The sequence below is a fragment of the Protobothrops mucrosquamatus genome, unplaced genomic scaffold (genome assembly GCF_001527695.2).
Source record: "Protobothrops mucrosquamatus isolate PMUCROS unplaced genomic scaffold, P.Mucros_1.0 scaffold104, whole genome shotgun sequence".
In the NCBI taxonomy this organism is placed as follows: Eukaryota; Metazoa; Chordata; class Lepidosauria; order Squamata; family Viperidae; genus Protobothrops; species Protobothrops mucrosquamatus.
The window spans coordinates 1,250,838-1,276,205 of record NW_015386477.1 but is presented as its reverse complement, the minus strand read 5'-3'; the positions used below and the strand labels follow the sequence as shown (position 1 = coordinate 1,276,205).

The following is a 25,368-nucleotide window of genomic DNA, read 5'->3' as shown; positions in this document are numbered from 1 at the left end:
CCCCCCCCCGCTACCACTTTTCTAGGATGGTTGCATATCACCTGCCAGGGGCCAATGTACCACAGGTGGTACCCGTACCACTGGTTGAAAAGCCCTGGTTAAGAGAGTCATGCCCGATTTTATGATCTCTTTTGCCATAGTTAAGCAAGTCACTGCAGTTGTTAAGTGAATCACACTATCATTAGATGAATCCAGTTTCCCCCATTGACTTGCTTGTTGGACGGCAGCTGGGGAGGTCACAAATGATCCTGGGATGCTACAAACATTGTAAATACATGCTGGTTGTCAAGTGCCTGAATTTTGATCATACCACTGAGAGTTGTAAGTGCGAGATCCAATTGTAAATCAGTTTTTTTAGTGTCATTGTAACTTTGAACAAATAAGTTGTAAGTCGAGGATTATCCATATAAACAATGCTAGGCAGATGAACTTAGATCCAATGATTCAATTGCTTTGAATATGACTTTTCATTTCACATATGCTTTATGTTTGTTTTTATAAAACCAGTTTAGTTTAGCACAGAATGAAACTTATTTTACAATAGGTAAAGGTATGAACTTCAATCTTACTAAAAATATTTATTTCTACTGAGGTTTGCAGCAGGAGTCCCAATAAATAAGGATCCCAATCACACTCTTTTGTGGAACATTTTATTTATTAATTAATCACATTTATATAACCGCCCTTCTCACCAAAGGCAACTCTTGGCAGCATACAACATATGAGTAAAAACAACAATATAAAAGATATAAAATCACTTTAAAAATAGATATGAAAAAACAGAGATACAAATTCTAGGTGAGAAGAGGATAAGAATAACCAGCTCAGAAGTTGAGCTATCTAAGGTCTGAAGTTCTCCAAAACAAATTTGGCTCTCAATCTGTACATTTCTATTCCACTGATGCCAGTATATTCTATAAACTAGAAAAGTAGGTTCCCTCCAAAGCAGTCAGTTTTGTTGCAACAAAACCATCTTCTTGGTTTATGCTTCAAGCTCAGTAAATATCAGTAAATATCAAGTTTGGGTTGGTGGTTTAATATCATATTAACATCTTTAAACCTTATTTGACTTTACAAAATCATATTAATGAAAGTTGGGATATTTGAGCTACCATAAAACACGCCCATATCAGGATCAGGTCACTTCAACTACATTTCTAGTATATAAAAAATAAATGCCCAACCCTTGTTAAACATCTGTCTAATAAACATCAAAAAGAATATTTTGTTGAATTATATTGTATTCATATCTGACATTCTTTAAGACATATGACAATTTACTTTTTCAAAATAGGCTACTACCTCTCTTTATTCTAAAATGCTGGCAAATTATCCAGCTTCAATTATTTTTCAGCAGTCAATAAAAATAAGTCTGATTTTGAATTTTTGAAAGAACATTCCAACTAGTAACAATGGATGCTGGTTCTTTAAATGCAAATTGAGCAGTCAAAAGATGTATTAATTTAATATTCTTCCATTCAGCAGATTTAAACAGCCCAAATTCTTCTTTCAATTCATTGAATCTCTTGAAATAATTATTAAAAGTATCTTACAGTAATTTTAAGGTACTCTGCATAGATAACCATGATATAGCGCAGTTCAAATATTTCAAATATTTTGGAGTTATATAGTATTTCAAGTCTCTAGGAAGAAAACTATATATATCAGTGATACCTGTTCTGTGGTCTAAAATAGTGCTTCCGCAATTTGAAGATTAAACTGGATATAGGGAGGAACTTATATTCTTCTGACATATTATTTGTTGCAAAAATCAACAAACTAAATCACTGTCTGGTTTGGTGGCAGCAGTGCCTCAGATAGAAAGTCCATACAGAGAATGGTAAGGACAGCCGAGAAGATCATAGGAAGCTCACTCCCTGGTATTCAGGATATTGCTTATAAGCGCTATGGGCTTAGAACTCAAAGCATTGTTAGAGACCCCACACACCCACTTCACGGTCTGTTTCTGTTGCTCCCCTCTGGGAGGAAGTTTCAAAGTATTTCTAGTAGGACTACCGATTGTATAATAGCTTTGTTCCCTATGCCATCCGTCTGGTAAACTCGCAAGATTTGTTTTTCTTGCCATGCACATATATACATAATCCAAACCAGAGTGTGTTGTTTCTTTGTGTCATATAATATATGTGGTATATGCATAATTCTGTATTTATTTATTTATTTTTGACATATATATGTAGTGTATATTGGAGGTGGTGATCCTCTGAGAGCCGTATGCAACGAAATTTCATTTTAATGTCTGCCGATTAGTGTACATTCAAAGTGACAATAAAGTTATTATTCTATTCTATTCTATTCTATTCTATTCTCTTGCAATTTACTATAGGTCGTTTATTATAATTGTGGCTCTTTTTAATAGTACTGCCGGTCTTTTTAGTATCACTTTATTTGACCTTTAGATATGTCACTAATGAAAGTCTAAAATTAGAAGTTCAAGTGAATCAAATCCAAATTTGCTAGTTATTTTATTTGCTTAAAATAAGGCTTAACATGGCTCAGACTGGGCTGTTCTCATTAGTATCATCCGGCAATTATAGATCAAAATTGTAAAAGAGCACTGCAAACAAACCTCTCTTCTACAAACTCTAATCTGGGTATCTATCATCATTTCTCAATGACAGTAAAGAAAATGTAATCCAACAATGGGCATTTTCTTGAGCTCATCTTAATGTTCTACTAACATCTCAGCTCCCTAGAGGTTCCACTAAATAACTAAAGTAAGCCTGAGACAGCTGTCCATGTTTTATGTTGAGATTTTTTTTATAGTGATAGGTCTTGATAAAGGCCTTTATTAAAGTTAACTAGACTACTCAAAAGAAATTTTAAATTCAGTACCTATTAGCATACAGAGATTCCAAAAGTATGTATCAGGTTGCAAAATTTTGTTTTACAGCTAGAGACACAAACACTCTTATAACTTCTGCAGGATTTACGTGAATTAGTTATGCGAACTTTTGACTTACATTTTAAACCCTAAATATTGCCTTATTATTCTATTACAATCATTTTATTAATCTGTGTTATATACCTTTTAGCTTGCATTTTAAATTGCAATGAAGTATTCATTCAGACTAATTGTACATTTTGTAAAAAAAGATCAATAAAATGCTTGAGCCAAGCAAGAGGAAGCATACTAATGTTCAATAAATTGAGGCAGACTTCTTTTTAAAACTTATAAATAAAAATATCAAATTTCTCCAATAGTAATTAGAACTCAAAATGAACATTCAAGGAAATTCAAGAAGGCGTCACAGCATATAACTCTGTCATCCCTCAATCTACTGCCAACTGTACTGTCTAAGGTACTTACTTACCCTAATAGTACTGTACTCTAATAATAATCCAATACCAGGGTCAAATATATTGCAAACAAATTTTTTAAAACTCTAAATTTAAAACTTTAAATTTTAAAAAATATTGACACAAGTAGCCTTTGTATTAATTATTTAATATTTATTGCACAAATACTTTAATGATCTAGTAACAAAGATTCTAAATATAATTATTCACATGCAGAATAATTCTTCCAAATGTCACCTTCTGAAATAACTGTACATCTTTGGAAAACGTATAGTACAATACATCTTGTAAAAATCAATTCATTTGCAAATATGTTTTATCTCCACTAGACCATATAGAATGAATCATATTAAGAAAATCATTTAATTAAACAGTAAATTTATAAATGATTCGAGGGACTACCATAAGGATTTCTAGTACAACAAAATATTGGTATTTTTAGTCCTACAGAACTAGAAACATTTAACATGGACAATCTTGCATTTGTCTGTTATCATTTATAAGAAAGTATTTTACCAAATGTAATATTAAAGTGGCTTATACCAGCACATGCTTCATGATTACTTCTGCTTGACTTACCCTGCCAGAAGGCACAGCTAATAAATCCATAAATTCCATTTAGAGTTTACTTAGCATTATATTTAAACAGACAGATCTTGCTTGTTGCCTGCACAAACATTCAGGATTTAGATTTTAGCTTCATAGAGAATAGAAGAAATAGATCACTTTGGGCCTAATACTCAACTAACCATCTGTAAATGCTATCTACCATTTAGCCCTTTGCTGGTGAGTGGAAGAATGTGACTGGCAAATATACAGTAGCAAATATGCTCATTTTGGTTTATCAGATTCCAAGTGGCATATTGCCTTGCTTTAGCTAAAAATTAGAAACTATGTATAATCCCATATTTGTGAACAAGCAGATTCATCTTTCCCTTAATGTTTAATTTTTTTCTCAGGCTGTTTGCAACATGTTCACAGTATAATATATCACAAAAAATCAAAATCTGGTTTTCATGTCTCTGGATTGTAGCATTACAAGATGGAAGTTCATTGTGTTTGATCATGCCATTAAGATTTATCCAAATATCTTCCAAAACCTGATTGTTACAAATGGATGGTTCTATTATCCACCATGCTCTATAGAATACATGCAGCTTTAATTTTTTTAAAGTTCTCTGCAATTCTAGAGATAAAGGAAGAATGCTGCCTTTAAGTTTTGAGTTGGGTAGAGAAACACTCCAAGTTCTCCTTAGCTTGTATCTGCCATGTGCTGGTAGCTTTCCCAAATTGGTCAAGTCAGTTTCTCCATGCTCAGTATGTAAAGTCTGTTCAGCTTTTATATTAGGTTGAAATTCCTTAAGCCCTTCTGTACAGTTATAACATAAGGAAGTGTTGCAAATAGTTTCTGAAGTAGCAATATATTGTTTCACTTGTTCTACTTCTCTAACAGAAATAACTGGAGGAGCATTTTTTGGTTTAAGAGGCAGTTTACATAGTGTGTTTGGAAACCAGGGTATGAAGAATGGCAGCTGCCGCCTAGGAAATTTCTTCAAGGCTTCTTCTGCAATGTTTTGCAATGCTGCAGGGTCCTTTTCCCAAACTCGGTAGTGCAGAACCATTTCCATCCTTGTACAATGGGAATCCATGTCTTATTTTAAAAGTTTTCTATATTGCTCAAAAGAATCTTATTCTGTGTGCTGTGTAGCTCAGAACAGGACCTAGAGCAGAAGTAATAAGATACTCTAGCAACTTTACCATCAAATTCACTGAGATTTTGTTAGACAATATTGTATTATTTTAATTTACCATAAATGCATACCGTTGGAAAAATGCCTCCAATGGTATATGACACCATCAGTTTTATTAACAGCTTCTTCACAGTTCTGTTATTGTCATTGAGACCGCAAGAGTTTTTATGATACCGATATGAAACAAGTGAGTTAGAATTATAGCATCTTTTGTTTTCAATGCGACCAAATTTTGATCACATGACCATAGGGATGCTGCAATGGTTGTAAGTGTGAAACATGGTCATAAATCACTTTTCTCAGTGCTGATGGATCGCTAAATGAAAGGTTGTAGATGGAAGATTATCTACATTTGCTTTACAGAACAGAATTACCAAGTTCTTTATTTGAGGTTTCTTTTCCATAATCCCTAAAAAGATAATTTATTAGGAGAACCAACCAAGAAGATACAAAATAGCTGGCTTTATTTTCATAAACTAACCATACTATAATTGCTTATCAGACTTGTTCTTCCTGCATGGCTAAATGAGAATAAGGACCAGGAACCAACTTCTGCCTCGTTTGCAGAAAACTCACAGCCACATAGGAAGCATGATTCTTCCCTCTGATCAAATTGAAGGGAGGGGATGAAACACGTTCAATGAATTGTGCCTCACACACACACCTCCCAATATTTACCAAATCATCCCTGCCACCCTGACCATCCGTCCCGAATAAGGTATCTTAAAAAGTGGGAGGAAGCGCGTTATTTCTGCCCTTGCCGTACAAGAGAAAAACCGATCCCGCTTTTGTAGGATACCGTTTTTCTACCAAGCTTGGGCTTTTTCTCTCTAAACCAGACAGATGAAAATCACGATAAGCACCAGGTGAGGGGAGTAGCTTAATACAAGGAGTCGAAAAACTAGTACCTTTCAAGGCCAAGAGATGTTCTTGTTTGGCTTGAGTCACATCCATTGCCTCAACCACGCCACTTGGGTCTTCCCTCCTTCAGTCAAGATCAGAAGTGAGCCGCCGTCGCATCACTCCCCATCCACCCTATAAAAAGAAAAAAATCCGCCCGCTTCTGGCCCGCTATTTTCCGTCAATAGCGTTTCCCGGAAGACAGGTCACTGCCGTACTTTCTTCCGAAACTACAATTCCCAACGATTCTTGCGATACGTTGCGCGGTTCGCCTTCCGTAGGTTCGAATATATATATATATATATTATATTTTAAATGGCTACCGAGGACAACACGGACTGTCAACATATTGCATTCTGGTAGTTGTGGTTCCGGTGAACTTTGACTGTTTATATGGCGTTCCGTAGCGTACTGAGAAGAAACAGACATGCGTAGTGGTAAGAAACCCATAAGGCCCAAGTTAGACGCCTTTTTTTTTACGTCTCTACAGTAGACCTGCCTCCGTCTCTCTTTAGTGACGTTTTCCCTCCTCCGTCTCCAGGGGGACCTCCGTTGTAGGTCCGTAGTGGAGTCCGCTTTCTCTCGGTCGTTCTCCTTCCATGTCCAAGATGGCAACACTGAGTGTAAACAAAATCGGGTCTGGCTCTGGGATGGATGCCGGGAACAGACACAGCCGAAGTTCGGCGGGGCCTGTTGTGAAGGTGAGGACAGTGAACCTGAGAGGGCGGGCCCTTGATTTTGGCTTCTTCGGGGACCGAGCGACGGAAAACTGAGAGGATCTGTCCCTTTACCCCGCTAGCGCTTCTCTCTGTTCTCTCTCTCTCTCTCGGCATCCCCCAAGAATCACTGGGATTTCTCTGGGCAGATTCTCGTAGGCGGCGTTGGCGCAAAAGGGGGTAGTTCCAATGGCCTGCTTTGCCTAAGCCATCAAATCAGAATTGTTCACATTCTTTCTTCCATCCTGATAAAACGAGTGCTTTAAAGCAGGGCTTTTCAACCTTTTCACCCATTGTACCACTTTTAAGATATGGCAACATCCGAGTACCACCAGTCGCCTAGCAAGGTGTGAAAAACTTGATGACCAAAAAAAAAAAAAAGGAAAAAAGTGATAAAGTACAGGTAGTCCTCGACTTACAACAGTTCGCTTAGTGACTGTTCGAAGTTACAATGGCACTGAAAAAAGTGCCCCCCAAGGCACAGCCGAGCAAGATACCTGCCTGCCTGCCCAGCTGCACTCTTCCTCCTGTCCGAGGTTTTCATTGTTGTGAGCATTTCTGTTGAGGATTGGCAATGGGGGTGGGGTGGGGAGGTGTTTGGTTTTTATTCCCCCATCTGCTGGGTGGTTGCAGCAGGTTTTGGTCACTTCACATGACCCTGGGACACTATGACCGTCATAAATATGAATCAGTTGCCAAGCATCTGAATGTAAATCACCAAACCCTGGAGATGCTGCAATATTCCAGCTGATCGGCGCTTCTTCAGGGCTCAGCAGAAGCGCCAGGATCAGCGCCGAGCTACAGCTGTAGCCTGGTGCTGATCCTGGTGCTTCCGCTGAGCCCTGACAGCCCTGCAGCTCCAGCCATCTCTCGTTTAGGCTTGTGCGGTGCTGCCACCGGTTCAGCTTATTCCCCTCCACCGCTACTTTTCTAGGATGGTCGCGTACCACCTGCCAGGTGCCAATGTACCACAGGTGGTACCCGTACCACTGGTTGAAAAGCCCTGCTTTAAAGTAATAGACTCTCCCACAGATACTTTTATATTTATATTTTTCTCATATGTCTATGGAGATTCTCAGTCATGGTTGTCTCAAAGGTGCATTTTCAGAAGGCAACTGGACTATGTTTTTTTTTCTTTTGAGGAAGAAGACATTTCACTTCTCATCCAAGAAGCTTCATCAGTTCTTCATATTTTCTTCATAGATTGAATAAGGAAAAATGATGAGTATTCTTGCCACCAGGGAAGGATCCTGTGCTTTCAGGATGACATATTGGATACAATTTAAATGAGTGAAACACTTCAGGAAGATGTAGCTATAGTAACATAATCGGCCCTTTTCAGTTTGAATTATTCTTGGCATGTAATTCTTGAAAAAGCCTCTCCCCTCCCAAATGTAGTAAATATAGTCCTTATCTTAAGTCAGTGGTGGCGAACCTATGGCACGGGTGCCAGAGGCGGCACTCAGAGCCTTCTCTGTGGGCACGCACACCGTTGCCCCAGTCCTAGGCCTTCAGCTGGGTTTTATAAAACCTTTTCGCTTTAGGCCTCCGCCGCCGTGTGCAAAAAAAAAAAGGTTCAATCAATCAGTCAATTTCAATTTCTCGCGGGAAAAAAAATCTTGTAAAGTTGGAATTGATTGATTGAACTTTTTAGTCCCACCCAGTCTGCCGTTACCATTGCAGCCACCCCCACACAATGGGCACGCCCAGCCAATGGGCCACGCCCACCCGGCACCCGATGATGCATAAGTGGTTTTGGGTTGCAGTTTGGGCACTCGGTCTCTAAAAGGTTCGCCATCACTGTCTTAAGTCATTGGAACTATGAATATATGAAGAGAGAAAAATCTCCTTAGTAAATTGAGATTTTTCTCTTTGTAGAATAACAATCTTTAAAACCTAGATATTATATCACTCCAAAAGGCAGTAGATTTATATTTCTTTTTTAAAGAAGTCTCTTATTATTTTTTTGGGTTTAAGGGAAAAGTGAACGATTGTCTTTCCTGGAACTAAGCTCCATGTAAAATTGCCTCTGAAAGGACATATGGCTTCTCTCAGTGTAAGGTTGTTGAGAAAGCACTTGAACCAGATCACTTTATATCAGGGGTGTCAAACTGCTGGCCCACGGGCCGGATGCGTCATCGGGAAACCACGCCCACCCCATTGCCGGCAATGGCGAAAAAGCTCCAATACGTTGCGCGACGTCACGAGTTTGACATGTCTGCTTTATATGATATGCTCTAGGATGTGAGCTGTAAACTCTATCACCCAGACTGATTGATGTACAGAATAATTGTTTCAAGCTGAGATTGAATTATATCATCTAAACTAAGAAGAAATTGGTAATGTGTTCATTTCCCACTCTTAATTGCATCTTTAAACCACACAGCTATCCTTAATCATTCAAAATTGACCTTTTTTCCCTTCCATTTAATTATGTCCAATTATCTTCTGTTAATTATAGGTTTTGGAATGTGGAGTCTGTGAAGATGTGTTTTCATTGCAAGGAGACAAAGTTCCCAGACTTCTTTTATGTGGTCATACTGTCTGTCATGACTGTCTTACTCGACTTCCTCTCCATGGCAGAGCAGTTCGGTGTCCTTTTGATCGACAAGTTACTGAACTAGGTAAGGTATTTTTAAACCTTGATACATAGTTAAGATTTTGCTATTTAGTAAGTGGAAGAGTAAGTTGAATTCAACTATTTTATTCAGATATTATATATTCATATGTATGCCGGTGTATATAGTAGCCATAAAAGCCAGCTAGGTGACTTTGGGCCACTCATTCTCTCTCAGTCCAACTCACCTCACAGGGAATATACACACAATAATATACATAGAGAAGCACATGTATGCATAATAAAATCTCCACTTAATAGATAATGTAGGGAAAGTATCTGTGAAATCATTTGTAAGATGAGGACTAACTGTATTGCATGTGCCAAGCTGGGTTAATGAAAAGCCAAGGAGCTTCATTTTTTGCCTATTGTTTGGATCAGAATGAAACGAAGTTTTAGTAAGAATCTAAGATATTAGGCCTATAAGACCTATACAAAGTATATTTTGGTCCAGGATGGGAAAATATGTGATGAAGCATTGATTTCACTACTACTGTTGCTGGTGTGATGAGAAAGAATTGCATTTGAAACAAAGAGGGGATTTAGAATAGGTTCCTAAGAAAACGGGTCTGACTCTCTAGAGAAGTGTTTCTCAGTCTTGACAATTTTAAAATTCCTCAGCCAGCCATGCTGGAAAAAAAATATCCAGATCTTTCACTTGGTTTGTCATTTGTACTTCCTTTTTAAATGTTAAAGCCTCCACCAGTTTTGCTTGTAGATCCAGTGAAACATCTTTTCTAGTAATTCTCTTTCTGCAGTTCCAAATCCACTTTTGATATCATTTCTACTGATAAAATTTGTTCTGAATCTGTCATTATTTGGATAATTAGCATAGAAGGAAAAAAATTCTATAAGTCGTTTTTGTTTTAGCATAAGGGTCGGGAGGTTAATGAGATTGATATGCATTTATTGATTTGTGTTGTCCTCAGTTGCCATTTTTATTATTGTTCATTTGTCTTCATTTGTCCTTCATTTTTAAACCAATGGTAGCCAACTAGAGTTACTATTGCGAGATTGTTGACTATTTGAAGTGATTGATTGATTGATTGATTGATTGATTGATTGAATGAATAATAAATAAATAAATAAATAAATAAATAAATAAATAAATAAATATTTCAGTGAGTGTGGTGATTTTTGTCTTTTTCCCAAATAGGTGATTCTGGTGTCTGGGGATTGAAAAAAAACTTTGCTTTGTTGGAACTCCTGGAGCGATTGCAGAATGGATTGGGTGGTCAGTGTGGAACAATTGAAGAAACTATTGGCCTATCTGGAGAGGTAATAATAATTCATTGTATTTATTTTATTGTCATATTCGGAATGTAAGCAGAATGTATTTATTTTATTGTCATATTCAGAATGTGATGAAATTCTGAGAATTATAGTTCAGCAAAATGTGGATGATCACAAGTTCTTTACCCTGTTTAAATTGAACAAATGGCTTTGGAGGCACATATTTTAAACAAAGCAATCCTGCCCATGTTTTTCTTAAATTAATGTCAGGTACTTTACTCATATATAATTGTTAGAATAGCTAGATCGGTGAGAATGAAGGACAGGATTTTTTTTAGTAATGTCCTCTCAGTTTTTTTCTCTCTGCATCTCTCTACATATAATAAATCTGGTATAGATCTTTAAGAAAGTTTTTGAAAAAAAATTTGACCTGGACTGTCTTAGCTATATTTGTAGGTTCATCTCTAAAAATAAGATATAAACATTTATTTTTTTAAAAAAATAGCTGTTGTTTTCTTTATTTTTAGTGCATCATCCGATGTGATGAAGATGACACTCATGTGGCTTCTGTGTACTGCACTGTTTGTGCTACTCACCTGTGTACAGACTGTTCCCACCTTACACATTCTACAAAAACATTAGCAAAACACAGACGTGTGCCCCTTGCTGATAAGCCACATGAAAAGACGATGTGTTCTCAGCACCAAGTGCATGCCATTGAATTTGTGTGCTTGGAAGAAGGTTGTCAGGCCAATTCTCTTATGTGTTGTGTTTGCAAAGAATACGGAAAACACCAGGGTCATAAAGTAGGTTTCATTCTTGATTTTCATCTGTGTTAATACATGACTGACTGAGTGGGTAATATGTATCTGCATTCCAATAACATCACTTTAAAGCTGTTTGTCTGCAGTAATAGGGTAGGATGTCTACACATGAATGTTTCTAATTTTATTGGAAATGCTGTTTGTATACAGTGCTTACATTTTACTCTCTGTAATATTTTAGAAGCAACTAATCTGTATAAACTTTATGTCCTTTTTCAAACTTCAAGTCAAAATCAGAAAACATTTAAAAAAGTAGTTTTGTTTTTTCAATTTACCATCTCCCTTTTTATTATTTTCAATCTAATGGAATATTGGAAATAATTCATGAAAAGGCTTTGAGATTCTTTCTGTCTCTTGACAGGCTCACACTTCAAAAACTAAATAGAATGAGACCAAACTTGGTTTGGAAGGAGAAAACAATAAAAGATTGAATTGGGAAATACAGGGAAAATTACAGAAGTCATTTCCCCAGTGCAGACATTCAGGAAAGCCAGTTGCTAAAAGCTTGAAAGGTCTCTGGCTGTTCCATTCTAAGCCCCCCCCTCTCTTTGTCCTTCATGATCTAGAGTGGAACATATGCAGCTCCCCCTGTGCTTCCCAGTGTGCCCATATACCCCAAATGTAGCTACAACACAAGGGGAGAACAGAAACACCCAAATACAGAATATAAAAGATATAGATTCCTGTAATGGCCAATGCTGTTAAAGAATTTGGAAAGTATGCTTTCCCATATCTGTTGCATTCTTATGTTTTTGTAGCAGAATGTCCAACATTCTGTTTCCAATTTTATAATGGGCGATAAATGGAATGCAGATCAGAAGAACTTCAGGAAAGGATGTTCATTGTTTTGTTTGTTTGTTTTTCCTTTAGCACAGTATTTTGGAACCAGAAGCAAATCAGATCCGTGCTTCCATTTTAGATATGGCTCACTGTATAAGAACTTTCACAGAAGAAATCTCAGATTATTCTCGGAAACTAGATGGAATTGTACAACAGATAGAAGGAGGAGAACAGATCTTTGAAGATGGTATAGGAATGACCCATACAGAACATGTAAGCAATTTTGTAGTTTCTTCAGTTTATGTATAATCTTTATAATAAATTCATTTCTTAATTTTAGATTTCTTTTGGAAGTACTGATAGGTCACATGCTACAGTATTTACATTTTATGAACTTTTTTGCAATAAATAAATTAACACTAACCATGGCAGACTCACACAAAATTGATAATGTTCTTACAGGAAGTTTTATCTGTAGGATAAAACACATGTCAAGAACATTAAGGAGATGATTGATTGTGGAGAATTTGGAAACATGATAATTAAAAATGTCAGGGATGCAGAGAACTCTTTTAAAACTAGGGCAAAGGCATATTCAGCGGGGGTTTCATTCATATCTTTAAACAAACTTTTAAAAACACCTTTTTGTGCAGAATGAATGGCAGAAAACTATTTTTTTTATTTTTCTGATTTTATTTTGTGCTTATGTGGATCTAATGTTTCAGGATTTTTAACATTGGAGATACAATACATTGTGAAATCTGAAAGTCATGCATTTTGACTTTTGTAATGCTGCTATTCTTATTATTTCATTTTTTCCTCCAAATAATGCAAGATGGTCACATTAAAAATGAATACTCTGTGTATATGATTGAGCTTACATCAGAGAGAAATACTATTCAAAACAAAATTTATTTTAGTATAATCATAATGCCTCTGCAGCCTCTCTGTTTGATTTTATAATTCCACTTCAGGTTCCAGGCACTGCAGAGAATGCTCGGTCCTGTGTCAGAGCCTATTTTTCTGACCTTCACGAGACACTTTGCCGCCAAGAAGAAATGGCACTTAGTGTGGTGGATGCACATGTGCGAGAAAAATTGATCTGGCTTAGGCAACAACAAGAAGATATGACTATCCTGTTGTCACAGGTTTCAACAGCATGTCTTCACTGTGAAAAGACTTTACAGCAGGTAGGGGATCAATATTATAACCAAAATCAGTATTGGGACAGATATGGATATATATGTCTTGAAATGCCAACTCTCAGATACAAATATTGTACAATTTGTAAATAATAAATATTGGACAGATTGTATTAATTCTGTTACAGATTCTTATTGAATTATAACTTGGCTTTACTGAAATACTGACTTCATAAATAGCAGTGGGAGACAGAATCCTCCAGAAAAAAAGCATAACAAAAATGTCAAGGGAACCAACAATGTCATAAGCAACTGGTCGAAGTCAAATTCAGATTAAAACTTGAGTTTCATTCGTGGTTTATTTTTTATTAAAATGTTTGAGACCCCATTTCTGAAAAGTGATATAAATATCTAAGAAAACATATTAGATCTGGCTTTGAGGTATAAGCATCAGTATCTGCGGTACATTACAGTTACGTTGGATGCAAATATATAGATTGTGGTATTTGTGTGATGATCTCATACACATTTTGTCATTTGCCTCTCTGGATTCCATGGGTAAAAGTGTTTATGGAGGATATTAAACTTGATTATTAAACAAACTTTAAACCCTATTGTGTCCAAAATATATAAAATAAGTAAATTAAAACTGACTGGTTTTGTTTTCTGTTTAACCTTTTAGGAATTAGTTAAAATACATTTTTAATATTGATGAGCAATTCACTTGTATTATTTCATCTAAATAAAATATAACTTGTTTTCTTGTTTCTAATGTGATGCTGCTCTGATTTTTAAGAGACAAAAGTTTTTATGGACAATGTCCTGTCTTTGTAGGTTTTTTATATTAATGAGTTATGAAACAGTTGTATTTATTTCTGTTGCAAAATAATTTTAATCTAAATCTGCTAGAATTGAAGCTCCATTTTTTAAATATTTCTTAACCAGTTTTAGAGTGGCATATAGATTTTTTTTACTTTGTTACAGTAATCTAATCCATCAGAAAAATGTATAAATATATACAACAGCATTAAATAATCAAACATAATCTCAAAATGAATAAGCATAGCTGTGAGTTATATGACTTTGGTGATCAAAGTTGGAAAGAAGGGAAGAAGGACTACTTATAAGCAAAGCAATTTCAAAAACTTAGTGTCACTTGAAAGTTTTTTTGATAAAGTGGCCATGAAGAAAAGTCTGATTCAGATGTTGACAAATAATGCATATCAGTAATCTGTTGCTGCAAATCATGACAGATTTCTCCTTCTATGTTGTATAAGTTCTGTGTTATATTAACCCATAAAATTAAATGTTTGGGGAGAGGTTGTATGTTCAGAGGTATTTCAACAATTGAGACACCACCTTCCAAAAACCTTCTGGTCACCTATTGATTGTGACTCACATCTCATTATCACAAGAGTAGATCACTGCAGTGCTCTTTATAATGAATACCTGAATAACTATTCAGAAACTACAGTTGATGCAGAATGCAGCAGCCTGCACAAGTAGGTGAGAGCCACTGCAGCTGTTTAATACTTGAATTTTGATTGCTGCATGGACCTCTGATAGGTTTATAGTAGAATTGAAAGTGGGCTTTAAAGAACTATGTGGTTTGATTTCCAGATGTTCAAGACCACCTTTCTCAAGAGACCTGATTTATTTTATACACATCTTGGCTCTAAGATGCTTAGTTACCAGCATGTGGGAAGTAAGAATAGTATGAGCCCAGAAATCATGCTTTTCTTGTGGAGGTATCTTGTACATTAGCATCCCACCAGATATTTGATCAGCATTTAACTTGGAATTTTTATGTAATTGCATTGTTATTAAGTTGGCTGTAGCATTTGACTGCATTTTTATTGCTGTTCTTGGTGGTTTTTTTAATACCCTAATTTGTAGCTTTGTTAAATATATCATTTTAATTGTATTGTAAACCATTGTTCTATTATTTTCCCTCCTCCTTCATCATCATCTCCTTACCAGGATGAGCAAAAATGAGTTTTCCACTTATTTTAGGTGGGGCTAGGATAGGAATGTAACTGAAATACAACCATTCTGTTGCCAAATGTTGGCAAAATGATTTGGGCCAAAAGTAGGTTAGTGCAAGGACTGTGATTTTACCCATTTTGGTGTAATTTCTCATTCGGTTATATGTTGAGAAGGATAATATTTAGATGATTCTGTGCTTACTACATTAAATTTAGCTTCACTTTTTAGGATGACTGTCGAGTTGTTTTGGCTAAACAGGAAATTACAAGGCTTTTAGAAACATTGCAGAAACAACAACAACAATTTACAGAACTTGCAGACCACATTCAACTTGATGCTAGCATTCCAGTTACTTTTACAAAGGTATAGTTCTTTTAATCTCTAGGTTAAAGATTCAAAACATGAGTTTGGTTCTTATTCTTTTCCCACTAACCATTTGGGCAACTTTGAAATAATCTGCTTTATGGTACAAGAATCTATTTGGGTTAAAACGAAAACTACAGTTAAAAGGTTAATTTGGTTCATGATCTGTAGCTAAAAGTGGAACCTGGAACATTGAGATCCATTCATTCCTTCTGTTTATGTTCTATCCCAGATGGAACAAAGAGCTGTATTTAGTTAAACAGTTATGCTAATGAAAGATTGCACAGCTTTTCATTTGTATAGGCCTGACAGTGGGTTTATTCATTAACTTTAATACCCATTGACCTATCTATTTAAATTAATACCAGAAAGCAAAGTATTAGTTTGATTTCCAGTGTTGTAATATATCAGATATGGAATCTTCAACATTAATCACCTTTTACAAATCATTTTTGTAACATTATATGTTACAAGCTCAGGATAGATAACCTTTTGTGTGGAAGACTTCAGTAGTCGCTGGAGAATTCTTCAGGATAGCACTGAAGGGAAAGGTAATTGTAGTCAGGATCATACACATAAATGCCCAGTTACTTTTCCCTTGGTATAGGTGCATACAGAATTCCACACTCGAGTGGGTTTAAGAATGTTGCACTCTATTCCTTACTTAACAAATGCTTAAATGCATAACTATATGCCCATATATGTATGCATATTCACCCCACCACTACCAAAGTTGTATTTCAGCTTCTTTTCCCTTTTCTAATAAAGATGATTAGTGCCGTAATTTTAAAAATTGTTCATATCTACCACAATCTGAGCACCAAAGCTTAGTATATTTCCAAAACTGGAGATCTGTATAATACTGGTCAATGTTTCTTACTAAACATCAAGTTATTAAGGTCTGAGATGTTGACAAGATATTTAAATTACTTTGTCAATCCTCAATTTATGACTTCTGTAATAAAGGGAATAAAACATTTGACTGACGTGTAAAAATGCCTTTGAATGTTAGCTTCTAAAATGAACAAACCTCTTTTTTCTCTACTGCAGGACAATAGAGTACACATTGGACCAAAAATGGAGATTAGAGTGGTGACCCTTGGATTAGACGGATCAGGCAAAACTACGATTTTATTTAAACTAAAACAAGATGAGTTCATGCAACCCATTCCAACCATAGGTAAGTAACAGAGATTTTAAAAATTGTGATTTTTTTGGGTATGTTTTGTTAGGAATGTATAATTAAAGTTCTTTTACTCCCTTAGGTTTTAATGTTGAGACAGTAGAATATAAAAACCTGAAATTCACTATTTGGGATGTAGGTGGAAAACACAAACTGAGGCCTTTATGGAAACATTATTACCTCAATACACAAGGTAAAAATACAATGCTTTGTGCCTTAATTACTTTAAATATAATTGTATCTCTCATCCAAACATTTGGTAGTAGTTAATGTGAAAATAACTCCGATGGAAATTCATTTAATTTCAAAGTATAAATATTTAAGATGTAGATAACATTTATATTTGTTTGCTTAGAATTTCTGAGGGATTTGCAAAAGTCTCTAAATGACAATGAGATTGTTGTTTAATTAATTTAAAAAATTATACCCCAAATATCCTTCACAGAAATCTATGCAACTTACAGCAAATAATAGTAAAAGCATTTCTCTGAAAAGCAGAAACATAAAAGACAATACAGCAACAACAAAAAACATTAAGAAAGATGATATACTAAAGACCCTCCTCAGAAGGAAGACTTTTCACTTGTGAGGGAGGAAGTAAGAGAGGCCTTCATTGGAATGAAGTTTGAGAATCTGTTCTTATGTGCAATCACTGAAAGACTTTTTCTAGACCCTAATCATGTAGGGCAGCGGTTCTCAACCTATGGGTCGTGACCCCATTTGGCGTCGATCGACCATTTCACGGGGGTTGCCAAGCAAGGCTGTCCGCCATTTTTTTCTCTCTTCCGGCGGGTGCCTTACCTCCCTTGAGCTGGGCCAGCTGGTGGTCGGCCTGCTCCGTCTCTGCCGGCGCAGGGGCGGAACCACGCATGCGCGGTGCTCCTGGGCAGGGAAAGTCCTCGACTTACGACCGGTTGGATAGTCCTCGACTTATGACCGGTTTAGTCCTCGACTTACGACCGGTTTAGTCCTCGACTTACGACCGGTTGGGGGTCGCGGCATTAAAAAGGTTGAGAACCACTGATGTAGGGCATACCAGAAGGGCCTCCAGAAATGATTTTGGTAGACAGGTAGTTTCATGAGGAAGAAGGTAGTCCTTCTTGATCTTATCTTATCTTGATCTTATACCATTCAAGGCTTTGACAGTCATTGTTAATATTTTGCATTGTTTTGAGAATTAAATTAGAATTTAGTACCACTGTTTCATATGTTCCTTATATGGAGTTCCTATGAACAGATGAGCTGCAATATTCTGAACTAAGTATTCCAGTACTTTTCATAAACAGTCCTATATACAGCTGCAATTAGCCATATTACAGTTTCAATTACAAGTAGCCCTTGATTAACAATAGTAACTGGGTATGTAATTTCCATCACTAAGTGATATAGTTGTAAAGCATGGCATAAAATGACCATATTACTTAGCTATGGCAGTTCCAGCAGTCCCGGTTACTGTTGTTAAGTAAAGACTATGGATTGTTAAGTGAAGATCTCATGTGATCCCAATTTCTTACTTCCTGCCTGTTTCCCCATTGATTTTACTTGTAGGAATCTGGCATGTAAGGTTGTAAATTGTGATCATATGACTAAAGAACTCTGTGAGAACTTTGAGAAACAGTTATAACTACCATTCATTCAGCACCATTGCAAATTTGATCACTGAACAAGTGTTGTTAAATGAGGACCATCTGTAACACTTGAAACATTGGGTTTGATCCATGGTTACTTCTCCATGAATTGAAGTTTCTTCTCATGGCTGAACTGGATTTAGCAGCGTCTCCTGTCTCTACTATTGCCACATACACACTGGAATAGGGAAATATAGATATTTTCACTGATTTTTCGTCCTCTTCTTAGTGCTATCTTATTTGGAGCAGATTTTGTTAGATTGGATGAGCAGTTCATTAAAAACCACTTCCTTGCATTCGATTTGTTGGTTCTTCAACTAATAAAGTTTACTTCTGCATAACCCTGAAAGCTATATCTAAAGTTTTCTGGTGTTGCAGAGGCTGCATTTTTGTGTAATATAAGAGTCTGCTTCAAGTAGATGCCAGTTTCGAATTTTGTACTAATCCCTAGCTTTCAAATTGAATTTAAAATTTAATTCCTGATCTCAAAAAATAAAATTTTAGTAGGCTGAAACAAATTCATAACAAATGTAACTGCATAATTGTTCTTTTCTGTAGCCGTGGTCTTTGTCATTGATAGCAGCCATAGAGACAGAGTCAGCGAGGCACACAGTGAACTTGCCAAACTATTAACAGAGAAGGAACTGCGTGATGCTTTGTTACTGATCTTTGCCAACAAACAGGTATTACGGCCCTTTTTTTTCTGTTTCATTTTCATTGTTTTCATTTTGGCAGTTATAAAATGGGAGAAAATACAGAATATATCAAATACTGTTGTAATTTAAATGACAATCCTTAAGAACACATTAGTAAATCAATCAAAATAAAATAAATATTAGATTATTCTATTAAAATAATCTTTTTACCACTATTATTTTATCTGCAGCTTTCATTGAAAACTCAGTCTTCACTTCCATTCCTTCTCTATGTGACTGGCTAATGGAATGCCATCCACAAGAAGGATGACTTTCTGTTTTCCTTCTCTCTCTCTCTCTCTCTTCAGTCCATCAGAAGATAGATTGAGAACAAAATAACTCTTGGGTAGGGCGGAACAAAAAGGAAATTCTGTCCTATGTCCATTTACTGAATACCAAATGCTGGTCCTTGTGTTACTTGTTACATTATTAATAAAAAATTATAAAGGCTGATGTGAACCTATGTTAGCCAGTAATTAGTAGAGCCTAAAAATAAATTTTGCTTTCTAACACTAGTTTTTTGGCCTACCCCTTTGTAGTTATCTGTGTCTGGTTTCTTGGGTTGAGTTTATTTCTTCCAATTATTTCTGCAAATGGTTGGAACTTAAGGCAGGATCTTAGTTGAAAGTTGATTGGAAGGACCTCTCCCTTAGAAAGTATATCACATAATTTGAATGCAGTTATAGAAACTGTAACTATCTCTCTTCCAAGAGTTACAGGTAGGCTGGACTAAGCATTTCTTATTATATGCAATTTGTAGCAATATTTTTATAATAAAAGTTGTGGTCTATCTTTTCTCTCCTGCTCAGTGTCCTAAATGCATTTCCCCTCCCCATTGTGCTACATGTCCAAACTGTAAAAAAATAAACTGTATTCTTAAATAAGAGCATTTACTTTTAAAGTACTATCTATCTGCATACTAATACTATGGGGCTTTCTTTACAGGATGTGCCAGGGGCACTTTCAGTAGAAGAAATCACAGAATTACTGAATCTCCACAAACTTTGCTGTGGTCGTAGCTGGTACATTCAAGGTTGTGATGCCCGAAGTGGCATGGGACTTTACGAAGGACTGGATTGGCTTTCAAGGCATCTGGTAGCTGCAGGTGTACTGGATGTGGCTTAAGAGAGCTAGTAAGCATAAAGATCAGTTATTTATTTATGTGAATTGATATGGTCAGATGTGAACTTCATCTAAACCTGTTACTCCTTAAAAAGGTTTTGTTGGAATGCTAGACTGAAGCACAGTGTAGGTATACTTTGTGTAAATTACAGTAACCAAATAGAGTGATATAACGTATTTGTGGGAAAGGTGCCTTAATTTCTTTTAAAGAAATTTGAACTGAGGATCTTCAGCCTTCCCTATTAAACATCCTTCACTCAGGATTTAGCGTCTATTTAATTTCACTTCTTTCAGTGATGGCCTTGCTGCATCCACTTGTTCTCTCAGATTTGGGTGCATGTATAACCTTTGTTTCACATTACCAACATAGTTTACTACATATTAAAGTGAAGCAGGAATTGAACTGCACAAAAGCTTGGTTCTGGTTAATAGCTCTTGCTCTTAAAACAAAATTCAAGCCCATGTCTATACTACTATACTAATAAAATTTTTCATTTGTGCTATAGCCTTACTATTGCTTTTATTTACTTCTTTTATTCTTATTTTATTCAATTTGCATGTTGCTTTTGTGGGAACTCTTCTCTGATATTAAATTATACATTTTTGCAAATACCATTTAGGTACAATTTCCTATAAGCATAGGATTTTTTATTTGTACCTTGGAAAAGCTGTTGTGCTAATCAGAGACTTACTTATTACTGTTATTATTCTGCAAATGTGGCTTACAAAGTATATATAATGATGCTGCCTCTAAAAATGGCATTAATATAACATACAAGTTCATGTTAATTTTTAGATACATTTAGAAATGTCTAATGTACAAATGTTCCATCTATTCAAAGTTGATATTTAAAGCATTAAGTTTAATATCTGACAGTTTGAAAAGTTATTCTATAAGCTGTTTATCAGGTGAAATTTCTTTACAAATATATTGTGTGCTTTAATTGCACACAATCTGTTGACTTTATAACTTGTTGAAATCATATAGCCTATTTAATTGGTGGTTAATTTTTCATGCACACATTGCTTGTTACTGTGTGCTTTCGATAAGTTATGATTAGCCTTGAAAACGCAGAAAAAATAACAGTAGTGAAATAGGACCTCAACTAATGTAGTTGAGATGAGAAGTTTAAAAACTAATAGTGCAGGTTGTAGCAAAAATTAAATATTCAGCAAACCATTTGTTCAACTCTAGAAAGGACAGGAAAATTTTGCCCAGAAAAAAAAATTGCATTCTAATAAAAATGGAGAGGAAAATGAAGGCGGCCTCTTGAATATTAAAATGATAAGAGTAGCATTTCTCAACTTATTTACAAAGATGTCAAAGTTACACATGCTCGCTGTGAATTGTGGGAAATATACCAGCCCACCCAAATATTATCAGCTTAGATAAGCAGTCCTGTCGGTTTCATTTGCCTTTTCCATTTTATGTAGACTGCTTCTGCCATGTGCCTTTCTTGCTTATTTCTCTCTTCACATTATTTTTCACCAAAATTCTCTGTAGGAATTGGGTTTTTACATCTTTGACAGATTGCTCTTAAATTCCTTGTCATAAAAACTCATGAAGAGCAAGCCCCTATCCACAGATTGTTTGTCTTCCACTTTTCTTATCTCCGTTGGAATGTTGTTGGAGTAAAGAACAGCATTGTCTTACAGAAAAACTACCAGTTAAACATATGGCAGATGTTATTTCAAATTATGTAACAAATACTTCAGAATTTACAATTATCTGCCTAAATTGGTACATGGAAAATAGACTTTCTTTAAAAGACTTAATGTGCCCTTGTCTTAGCATCTTAGCATTTTTTTAGTTGAGATTGCATGCCTGAATCCCTTCTCATTTTCCTGTCACGTTAAACCTTATCAGAATTTGGGAGTTGTGTTATGCTTTGCAGTTCATTCTAATCTGATGATACATGACTATGTCCCTCTTTCCTTTAAGATCAGGTTTGGCTTCTCTTTAATATTTAATTATTCAAAATCTTATTTAGCAGGAAATCTTGGAAAGTTGAAGATCCTTTAGTTTCTATATAGATATGTACAGTGAGGGGAAAATTATTTGATCCCCTGCTGATTTTGTACATTTGCACACTGACAAAGAAATGATCAGTCTATAATTTTAATGGTAGGTTTATTTTAACAGTGAGAGACAGAATAACAACAAACAAAATCCAGAAAAATGCATTTCAAAAAAGTTATAAATTGATTTGCATTTTAATAAGTGAAATAAGTATTTAACCCCTTCACAAAACATGGCTTAGTGCTTGGTGGCAAAAATCCTTGTTGGCAATCACAGAAGCCAGACGTTTCTTGTAGTTGGCCGCCAGGTTTGCACACATCTCAGGAGGGATTTTGTCCCACTCCTCTTTGCAGATCCTCTCCACGTCATTAAGGTTTTGAGGCTGACGTTTGGCAGCTCGAATCTTCAGCTCCCTCCACAGATTTCCTATGGGATTAAGGTCTGGAGACTGGCTAGGCCACTCCAGGACCTTAATGTGCTTCCTCTTGAGCCAATCCTTTGTTGCCTTGGCCGTGTATTGTTGGTGATTGTCATGCTGGAATCCCATCCATGACCCATTTTCAGTGCCCTGGCTGAGGGACGGAGGTTCTCACCCAAGATTTGACGGTACATGGTCCTGTCTATCGTCCCTTTGATGTGGTAAAGTTGTCCTGTCCCCTTAACAGAAAAACACTCCCAAAGCATAATGTTTCCACTTCCACATTTGACGGTGGGGATGGTGTTCTTGGGATCACAGGCAGCATTCCTCCTCCTGTAAACACTGCAAGCTGAGTTGATGTCAAAGAGCTTAATTTTGGTCTCAACTCAGCACAACACTTTCACCCAGTTCTCCTCTGAATCATTCAGATGTTCATTGGCAAACTTCAGACAGGCCTGTACATGTGCTTTCTTGAGCAAGGGGACCTTGCGGGCATTGCAGGATTTCAGTCCTTCACAGCATAGTGTGTTACCAATTGTTTTCTTGGTGACTATGGTCTCGGCTGCCTTGAGATTATTGACAAGATCCTCCCGTTCTCATGATCCTCACTGTTCTCATGATCATTGAAACTCCACAAGGTGAGATCTTGCATGGAGCCCCAGACTGAGGGAGATTGAGTTTTTTTGCGTTTCTTCCATTTGCGAATAATCGCACCAACTGTTGTCGCCTTCTCACCAAGCTGCTTGGTGATGGTCTTGTAGCCTATTCCAGCCTTGTGTAGATTTACAATCTTGTCCCTGACATCCTTGGACAACTCTTTGGTCTTGGCCATGGTGGAGAATTTGGAATCTGATTGATTGATTGCTTCTTTGGACAGGTGTCTTTTATACAGGTGTAACAAGCTGAGTTTAGGAGCATTCCCTTTAAGAGAGCGCTCCTAATCTCACCTCATTACCTTTATAAAAGATACCTGGAAGCCAGAAATCTTGCTGATTGATAGGGGATCAAACACTTATTTCACTCACTAAAATGCAAATCAATTTATAACTTTTTTGAAATGCGTTTTTCTGGATTTTGTTGTTGTTATTCTGTCTCTCGTTGTTAAAATAAACCTACCATTACAATTGTAACCTTTCTTTTTCAGTGGGCAAACGTACAAAATCAGCAGGGCATCAAATAATTTTTTCCCTCACTGTAGGACATGGAAGCACACTATCTCCCTAATGCCACATACTGCACATTTATTTCTACTTTAGTTTGGATTGAGATTTGTTTTCAGATTAAAGTTTCTTTTTTTTACTGTGATTCTATATAGATAATTCTGCATTTCCCCTTGATATTGGTTGGCTTATTGGTAGGGAAAGTTCTATGAATTGGTAATTTTGATCTTTAATATTGTTTAATTCTTTGACTATGTTGTATCATTTTAAAGGTCATGCTTTACCATAGTTAATAATTTCATGTTAATACTTGAATTCATTCATTTTGACATGCACTAACTTTTAAGGTAGAATTAACTTGATAGAGTAACTAGACTAGTTCTAGACTGTAAATTTGGATAATTTTCTGAGAAATCTAGGAGTGCGTATTTGTAATGCCTGCTAATTTTCTTGTTGAAGAGACTCTATTTAGTTTATACATAAATGTTCTGATTCAGAATTCTGATTGCATGCTGCAATCAGTAGTTCTGTGTTTTAAGACTGCAAAGGGTGAAGCTATAGATATAATTATTGATGCTATCCTAAGAAGCAGAATGTCCTTTAGTAGAATGTTTCTTACCAAAGCAATAGTTCTTCCCCAAAAGTCCAGTGACAATTAAAACGGGATTTAGATAGCAAATATGTAAAGATGCCCCATCATCAGTAATAGATGAATCAACGAAAAACCTGTTTATCTCCTTAAGAATGGAGCTGCTGAGAACAAGGAGTCCAGAAGCTGCGTTGAAGTAAGTGGCAGACCTGGGGAAAACAATGAGCAGTGGTGATAGGTTGCCAGAGTCAGAAACCTAAGGAAGAGGAAACTAAGAGTTCCTTCTTAGGCTACTCATTGAATACAGTACATAAAAAAAGTCAGAAGCTGCCATGCATGAAGCTCATTCAGATTGCAAAAGGAGGCATTGTTACTGTTTTCTACTGTGATTGACTTGAGATTTTGCTACTTGCTTCAGTAGTGCATGAGCCGCAGGGAAGGATCAGCCCAGAATTTGGATGCCCAATAATAAGATCCTTGTTGAATGGTATTCCATAGTCCAGAAAGAGCCGAGGTTGCCTACCCCTGCCATAGTCTGTAGACTGTAAGTAATGGAAGTTGCAGTTATTTACAACCCAGTCCTGGCTAAATGCTGTTGCTTTCTCCTACTTCCCAATTAATAACTATTGGCACAAAGTGTGTCTTCCTCTTCAAAATATAATTGCTGAAGTGATTGAATCATGTTGTTATACAGCACAAGCATGTGTTTCTGTGTTGTGCTGTTCAGTGGAGCTTAATCCTAGGTAACTTCCAGGATCATAGTTTTATCAACTTAGTGAAATATCAGTTCATCTTTAAAACATAATCATTTCTGAAACAAGGTCAGTGAAAAATCTTTTAAACTGTAGCCATCGATTTTTTTTTCATATTGTATTGGAAGTAGTAAGTAATGCTGCATATAATTGTTTTAAAAGTAAAAAAAA

General features: G+C 36.1%; 2 protein-coding genes across 4 annotated transcripts in view; one reads left to right on the top strand and one right to left on the bottom strand.

The window, feature by feature from the left end:
- TRAPPC13 (trafficking protein particle complex 13) overlaps nucleotides 1–6,266 on the bottom strand; it is a 26,382-nt gene extending 20,116 nt beyond the window's left edge. For both annotated transcript variants that reach the window (XM_015812669.1, XM_015812670.1), the window contains exon 1: nucleotides 5,978–6,266. In XM_015812669.1, the coding sequence (XP_015668155.1) occupies nucleotides 5,978–6,023 (46 nt within the window). In that variant the 5' untranslated portion in view covers nucleotides 6,024–6,266. The remainder of the gene's footprint in view (nucleotides 1–5,977) is intronic.
- A 240-nt stretch (nucleotides 6,267–6,506) lies between these two features.
- TRIM23 (tripartite motif containing 23) lies at nucleotides 6,507–24,618 on the top strand. Of its 2 annotated transcripts, XM_015812667.1 has the most exons (12): nucleotides 6,507–6,670; nucleotides 9,147–9,309; nucleotides 10,459–10,580; nucleotides 11,063–11,341; nucleotides 12,230–12,412; nucleotides 13,114–13,329; nucleotides 15,496–15,630; nucleotides 16,681–16,810; nucleotides 16,896–17,006; nucleotides 19,000–19,124; nucleotides 20,082–20,269; nucleotides 24,600–24,618. In XM_015812667.1, exons 1-11 carry the CDS (start codon nucleotides 6,569–6,571, stop codon nucleotides 20,259–20,261), a joined length of 1,746 nt encoding a protein of 581 aa, XP_015668153.1. In that variant the 5' UTR covers nucleotides 6,507–6,568; the 3' UTR covers nucleotides 20,262–20,269; nucleotides 24,600–24,618. The 2 variants fall into 2 exon arrangements, with proteins under 2 accessions (XP_015668153.1, XP_015668152.1); XM_015812666.1 differs by lacking the exon at nucleotides 24,600–24,618 and having other exon boundaries at nucleotides 20,082–21,462.
- Nucleotides 24,619–25,368: the final 750 nt, after the last annotated feature.

Bases quoted from the DNA above. Each gene is read 5' to 3' on its own strand.
- TRIM23 (XM_015812667.1), top strand. From the start codon at position 6,569: ATGTCCAAGATGGCAACACTGAGTGTAAACAAAATCGGGTCTGGCTCT. The intron at 16,811-16,895 runs GTAAGTAACAGA...TTACTCCCTTAG, and splicing joins GCAACCCATTCCAACCATAG to GTTTTAATGTTGAGACAGTA. The intron at 17,007-18,999 runs GTAAAAATACAA...TCTTTTCTGTAG, and splicing joins TTATTACCTCAATACACAAG to CCGTGGTCTTTGTCATTGAT.